General features: G+C 40.5%; 1 protein-coding gene across 2 annotated transcripts in view; it reads left to right on the top strand.

Moving 5' to 3' along the window:
* The first annotated feature begins 1,915 nt into the window (after positions 1–1,915).
* The window catches only part of NEMP2 (nuclear envelope integral membrane protein 2), a 19,476-nt gene continuing 13,782 nt past the window's right edge, over positions 1,916–7,609 (top strand). For both annotated transcript variants that reach the window (XM_031055942.1, XM_031055937.1), the window contains exons 1-6: positions 1,916–2,036; positions 3,552–3,780; positions 3,954–4,026; positions 5,019–5,112; positions 5,778–5,892; positions 6,562–6,787. In XM_031055942.1, coding sequence (XP_030911802.1) covers positions 1,947–2,036; positions 3,552–3,780; positions 3,954–4,026; positions 5,019–5,112; positions 5,778–5,892; positions 6,562–6,787 — 827 coding nt within the window. In that variant the 5' untranslated portion in view covers positions 1,916–1,946. The remainder of the gene's footprint in view (positions 2,037–3,551; positions 3,781–3,953; positions 4,027–5,018; positions 5,113–5,777; positions 5,893–6,561; positions 6,788–7,609) is intronic.

Below are 7,609 nucleotides of genomic sequence, written 5' to 3' on the forward strand. Positions count from 1 at the left end.
GGGGCCGGGAGCTGCCTCTGGATGTGCGACTCCCTCTGGCTTCCTCAGGAGCTCGGGCCACAACAGGTCTTTTATTAACATATTTGAGGGCAGACAAAGCCCTACAGGCTGTGCTCAGTTGTAGTAGCAATAAGGAACTCGAGAACCGGCTTCCTCCTTGCTTTGACGTTCTCGAGTCTTGGGCATCTTCCGGATTCTGCAGCAGATGCTGATGGCTCATAATTTCGAACTTCTTTGCTTGCAGTCTCAGAATTTGAGAGTTACTCTACGTGTCTGTCCTCCCAATAGCTAAACCCAGCACCACCTTAGAGATACCTGTTCAGAAGCATGTCTCCTTTTGGAACATCATTGTTTCACTATGTGGAGCTGATGCAACATCTCAGGCAGCCGTTTTTTCTTAAGATAAATGTCTTAAAACTATGGGCAGTAAGAAAATACTTGCCAGCCTTGCACGTGGATGACACTGCCGTTGACACGGATGGAGACTTTATCCGTGGTGGCAGGAAATCCTAAGATGCCCTTCAGGGGAGGTGTGGACACTCTGGGCTGTGTTTTGGCCCTGCCATTTCCTGTTGCTGGATTATCCTGGTTTTAGGCCTGGGTAGTGCCCAGCCTCACCTCTGCTGCGTCAGTGACAAATAATCCTTCTGCAGCATTGTGAGGTGACTTTTGTGAAAGTGCCTGTCTAAAGGTACAGCCAGTGCTTGTCTGAGTGGTTGTGCTCCCTCCCACTGGATTTGCCACAGATGAAAATTAATCCGATGGGTAATTTTTCCACAAGAAAAAATGTCCAAATTTTAAGGTTAAACAAGTTTAGTAGGATCGTGTGTGGACAATAATTTTGTAATGCTATAATAAATCTAAGTAAGAACTATAATAAACCTAAGTAAGAACATCCACGCAGTATTTTTCACTGGCTTAACTAAATTTGTTAAAATATAATTTAGCTTAATTTCATCTTCCTTATAGGGACACAGCAGGTTTTTACCTGCAAACAGTATCTCCTTGTCTGGGTTGAGATTGCACGTACCCATTTTGCTGCTCTGAGTGCATGACGGTGTGTTAGCAGTTATTACTGAGCTTGGCTGAGACCTACATTTTCTATTCAGTAAGCTAGATGAGTCCCTCTGTTCGGATGTGTAATTATTTCCTCTATGCTTCTCTTTAATTATGTTCTTGAAACACTGTGGTTATGCACTGTAGGGTATATTTTACACATATATGTAGATCAGAATGTATCTGAAACTTTGCGCCATTAATCTTTTAGGTCCACTTTTGCTCAAAAGTACAATCTTAATTCTGAAGATCATAGGGGCTTACTAAGGTTGTAGGAGGGTTAGAACAATTCACATCTCTAATTCAACGATTTATGGTGAGCTCTCAGTGCAGCTCCCTTATTACATGCCACGGCTGGACTGGGACAGGAGAAAAAATGTTCTAAAAAGAAGAGTTGTGTGATTTAACATCAGAAACATTTCCGAGGGAGAGGAGTATGACTTTTGTGATCAGCAGCTGTGTCATGTGCTAAATGACTGTGTTAATATGTAAGTCTGTTTACCTGCTCAGACTCCCACAGTTGCACTCACCACTGGTACAGGGAACTCTGGTGGAGTTACACCCACTCATGCCAGCAGTGAATTTGGCCCAGAGGCCCTATTCCAGTGCCATCAAAACACTGACGCTGAAGCCAAGCTTTTCTGGAGTACATTTTTTAAAAATACCATCCTGTTTTGTTTTTTTTTTTTTTCCAAAGGTGTTGCAGTTTACTTGGAGCCTAAATGACTTGATTAAAAGTCCAATTTGAATTTCCATCTAACTCATATTGAACATGTTTCTGTCACCATTTACAACAATGAAATTGAGTATAATTAGACATTTGTATTTGACACATGCCTAAAATTAAATTTTTGCTCCCCCCAGGTAAAAACTGCAGCTTATTGCAGGAAATGGATGTCATCCAGAAGCAGGATGAAAACTGTTACTGCTATGTGCAAAACAGAACCATTCACTTACAATACCTGTGGTCAACTATCCAGGTGAGAGGCTGTTCTGGGGTCAGTCAGGGAGCTTTTCCCAGACAGTTGGCAGGATCAGGGCAGCATCTCTATGGAATTAAATAGCTGGGACCATGATAAAAATGCAGCATTATGATTCTCCAGTTGGGATGCAGTGAGGTTTGGTCTCTGGCTTAGAGTGTGATGGTGCCACAAAAACATTAATTCAGGATTGTGTATTATTTTCTTGCACACCTTTTCTGTTGATGGATCACTGTTAACCTCCGAAACAAATGCTTTTGCCTATCACCACCTGCCTTGATGGAACTTCTAAATCTGAGGTCTACATGCAGTTCTGTGGCTCTCTCACCACAGCACACCAAAGTGTAGGAACCAAAGGCTTGTTAGATTGTGACTAATGAACAAACAGCAGCAGCAGTGTGTTTGTTCTCCTGAGTAGCAGAGGGTCATCTTACCAGACACACATCTAGAGATTAGCTTGAAGCAAATAAAAATCCCTTCAAGAGTGGAGGCAGTAACAGCTAAAGGAATGAGCTAACCATCTCCATGGTTCCTTTTCTTTCCTGAGAAGCAGGTCTCCAGACAAAGGAAGGAAACTGTTTCATTTTGTCTCTGTTAGAGGACTGTTCTCTCAGGTATAAGAAATTGGAACATCTCTTTGTCTGTTCTTAGGACTGTTTTCCTCAGGAACGTGTTGCAGGTGTTTGTATGAATGGTAGCAGGATCCAGGTGGTAAAACCCTCCATCAGTCCCACAAACTTTCCTGGAGTCAATGTTTAAAAGCAGGAAGTTCAGATCTTTTCCACAACAAACTACTTGCTGACACATTGTCTCCTTTCCCAGTACAAACCTGGTTTACTACCCCTTGCATCACTTTTTTGCAGATAGGTCTTTGTTGTTTAGTAGGCCCTAAAGAATATATCAGAGTCCTCAGGAGAATCACCTCAGCTTAGAAGATGGACAAGATCTTTTACCAGTTTGGTGGGGGAGGGCACTGGGAACCAGCAAAAAAAAAACCCAAAATACCCAACAGGAATGTGCTTCTATTTAAATTTCTGGTTATGCTATCTTTCATTTTCCTCATCCCTCTTATGTCCCCAACATAAGAGACAACAATGATCTCAATGATTCTTTATAATGCAACATGAAGATTGCATTATAAAGAAAAGCAAGTCAAATTTGTTACAGTTCAGGAGGGGAAGGAGGAAGGGTATGAACATTCACAAAACAAACTGTGGTCAGTCAGATATTACTAGCTTTGTTAGAAATTTGTGTGTGAGCAAGTGTCACAGTAAAACCAAACCCACTGTGCTTTTGGATGGACTGAGGTCCCTCCACTGAACTTAGCTGCCGGTGAGTTCTCTGAATTACCTTGTAAGGTATTAATTGTAAACAACTAATCTTTGCATAATATAAATAACCAATACTAAACAATTGATTTTCATTACTACATCCATGGCTGATATGCAATATAGTTCACAGAAACCCACAGTGATTCTGAGCTGCTTCTCTGTGTATTCTGTTCTTTGTTTCTAGATAAAAATTAACAGCAGAGAAAGGTTCCGGTTTGAGCCTATTTCAGAAGAAAACAACTGTCGGAATTCAGAAACTGTTTTTGAGTTTGTTGCATGTGCTGTTCAAATCCTCTGGAAGCCAGAGACAAGTACAGAAACTTTTCTGAGCATAAAACAATATGGAGAGGACGTTTGTTTCAAAATACAGCCCTTCAAAATTGAACCATACGTTGTGCGGGTGAAAAGAGAAAGTAAGTACCAAATCTTTGAGCTCAGATTACAGATGGCTTGGTATTGCCAGTGCTACTGAATGTACCATCTCTTCTGTAAGAAGCTTGGGACTTTTCTGTTGATATTTTATATAATCAGCATTTCAGATTGAAATAGTCTAAAGTCAATTTCTATTTCTTTCCCCCCTTTTTAGTGCTAGATGGAAAACTCTTGTTTTTGTTTGTAGCTGGAATTTTTCTGTTCCATTTTGCAAACAGCCTGAGCAGGTGAGTACTGGCTGCTTTTGACCTTCTTTCCCAAAGCTTGTGCATCTTTGGTCTGTTTTCTAAGCTAAAGAGGCAGTTCTTTGGGAAAGTGAAATAAGGAACTGAATATATATTTAAAACTTCCTCATACCATTTGTGTTTGGACAGATTGTGACACATCTTGGAGTCCCTAACTCTGTTTATCAATCAGCTGTGTTAGGGTTTTTGTATCCAAGCTCCCTGCACTGGGGGACACCAAGACATTCAATCCTCAGTGGGCAAGTGTGTGGATCAGAAAAGTCCTTTTTCCCTTTTGTAGACCACTGAGGATAGCTGAATGCTAAATAATGCTGATTATTAATGATGCTTTTCCTTAGAAATATTTAGGACAAAGTCATCTGGGGCCTCTTTTGCCCCCACCTTTGTGCCAGCCTTTCTTCTGATGCACATTTTTCATACCACATAAGGGAGGATGCTCAGTTGTTACAGCAAAATATGTGCCCACAACTTCAAAGCAAAGTGAGTCACAAAGTAATTGTCAGGAGGCACCTCTGAAACAAGCAGAGCAGCAATAGGTTTTATAGCATTAACTCTGAATTAAGAAGACAGAATTTATAATGCATATGCTTAGGAGAAAAAACTTGTGGGTTTGTGGGGGGTTTTCTGCATTTTAAATTAAAATAAAACTTCTCTTGCAGTGCAGAACCATATTGGTTATTTCATTTTCTTCTGTGTACTAGAGACTAGAAGGTCAATGCAATCAGAAGTAGTATGAGCTTCAAAAAACCCCAGCACAGTCTCTTAACCTGTAACAACTCCAGTGACCTTAAGTATCTGCTGGGAATTTTTCCTCACACAGATTTAATACCTGAACTGGGCCTGTTAACCATATAACTGCAACTCTAATTTACAGCTAATTTAAGTTCTTATTGAACATCACTGCTGTTTTTACAAATGTCTTAACCAATTACAAATGACACAGCTCACCATATTCTCTCTTACTGTCTTTACAGGAGTGCCAAGTTCTTTTACCTTTCTGGAGTAATACTGGGTGTTCTTGCCCTGCTAGTCTTTGTCCTGTTGACACTTAAAAGGTTTATTCCACGGGTAAATCTACATTTATAAAATAAAATAATAGTAATCATCATAATACAAGAAGTGACAGTACAGAGCCAGATTCTGACCTTGTTCTGGTTTTGTGGCCAGGAAACTGCACTGAAATGACTGCAGGATTGCTTGAACCAAGTAAATAGAGTTAGGTCAGAGTCAAGTTCTATTTAGCTTCCTCCTGAGTTTAAACTGAACAGGCATTGGTGGTGTACAAGAAGAGTTCATTCTGAAACATAAATTATTTTCATTGAACTGGAGCTAAGCTTACATTTGAATCTGTGAATCAATCTAAATAAAAATACAGTGGCAGCTGAGACAGATTCTCTTCCATTCACCAAAGATAATTCATTGTAAGGCAGATGTGAATTTTTCCTTTAGTTTTATAAAGCCTGTGCATTCCCATAATATTGCTGAGATATGTTAATTGGGAACACACGTCAGTAGGGTTATACTGTGACAGTGGGACATGATACACAAATACAGGGATGCAGTTGCTCTGCTTGGAATTGACACAGTGGAAGTCTCAAACCCTGTAGGTCTAAAGAATTTCACATCTGTTTCTGCCTGTGAGTTCCTTTGGAAACAATGGTCGTGATTCTGGCTTGAATTTTTTAAATGAAGTTGTTTTTTTCACTTTTTTTTTTTATTTTTTAAATTTCTAGCACAGTACCTTCTGGATTTTAATGAGTGGTTCCTGGATGGTCTCTCTCTATTTTATTTACTGCTTCAAAGAGAATATACAGTGGTTGTGGTCTGAACACAAAATCTACCTGTTGGGTAAGAAAATTACCAAGAAATGTGCTGCAGATTTTCGTTTAATTTAGTGGTCAGATGAATACCTGCCCATAAAAAAAAAATTAAGTGACTCATATGGAGTTCTATTTTCTCCTAAGCCACAGATGTTGAAATATTCTAAAGGTTCCGAATCCACTCAAATGAGTGTTTACTCACATTGTATCATTGAATAAAGAGGTTGATGTAGAGGACTGTACAGTAAAGTTGTAAGAGATGTAGAGTTCTAAGAGCAGATTTTGCTTGCATTATTTGTTCATTTATTTGCTGTTGTTACATACTTTCCCTGTTAAGAGCAAAAGGGCAGCTCCTCTGGTTTGCAGCTTGCTGGATGTGGGAAATGGATGCACACATTGGGAATGGGATGTGGCTGGAGGAGCTGACAAACCTATTGATCTGGGACCTGCCTCAGCATGGTCACGTGAGGAGAATTCATGTGCAGCCCACAGCATTGGCTAAAAGCTGTTCAGAGATAACCTTGTGAACTCTTGGCACACTTTGGAAATAGAAAGCACATCATAAAACATCATGTCTGCAAGACAACACAAGAATCAGCAGGCTACAATTCACAGCAGCTGCCAGCTTTGTGAAGCAAAGTAAAGTTTATAGGGGTGGTTTGCATCTTTTTCTCCATGTCCTTTTATGTTCCTACAGGGTATTTTCTGGTTGTTGGGATTACCAGCTTTGCCATTAGCTATCAGCATGGGCCGCTGACCACGGAGCTCAGCATAACCTTGTTCACGTGGACGCTCCAATTAACAGCCTTTGTCCTGATCTACTTTGGAGTCACCATCCCTCAAGTTGCATATGCGGTCATAGCAGTCAGCCTCTGCTCCAAAGGCCTCTGTTACCCCCTGGGTGCTGCCTGTCACATTGCCAGGTTTGTGTCTGTCTGTGAACGTCCAAGTCCTGGGAGAACCAGGAAATACTGGAAGCTGACCATGAAAAAAAACCTACACTTCATTAATGGTGTAGGAATTTCTAGTACTAGTTCAGAATTTTGCCAAATGTAAAACTGCCTTAGGAAAGGTTTAAGGTCCAGAGACAGAAATGATTTTCCACTTGGCAGTCTCAAGCACGAGTTTTGTTCTGTGGATAACGGAGAAGTGTGACTGTGTTCTTAAGGACAAATGTAGCACTTTCTAGTCCACAGCATATGGCAACCAGAACATTTCTTTTTGATTGATGAGACTGCAGCACTACTGCCTTGGTTTGATGTGTAGTGAGAGAAGCTGCAGGGAACTCATTTGGAATCCTAGGGATAAAACAGTGTACCATCACCAAGGATGCAGCTGTTCAAAAGTGACAATCCTTGGAGGTTGAAGAGAGTTCAGAGACTAAAATCACATGTCCACAAAATAGTGTTCTCCATGATTTTAGTTTTTTGCCCTGTCATTCATAGAAGCAATCTGTCAGAACTATGGATATATTCCTCAGCATTCCTAGAGGCCCATTTACATTTTGGAATTGAACAGGAACTGCTTGTAGTAGGTAGACCTTGCTAAGTGTTTGCAGGAGCAACACAGGAACAACGTGTTTGCTCATCCTTGAATGTGAAGTATGTTTTAGCACAAGTGCAATGCTCAAATGAAGATTCTAAAAAGCCCTGCCAATTGACATCTGTTTTTTACCTTCAGAGATGGATGGCATCCAGCTTCAGTCTTTAGTACAGACTGTTCCATAGCTGTGGACTCTGCTGAAC

The sequence above is a fragment of the Geospiza fortis genome, unplaced genomic scaffold (assembly GCF_000277835.1).
Source record: "Geospiza fortis unplaced genomic scaffold, GeoFor_1.0 scaffold112, whole genome shotgun sequence".
Classification (NCBI taxonomy): Eukaryota; Metazoa; Chordata; class Aves; order Passeriformes; family Thraupidae; genus Geospiza; species Geospiza fortis.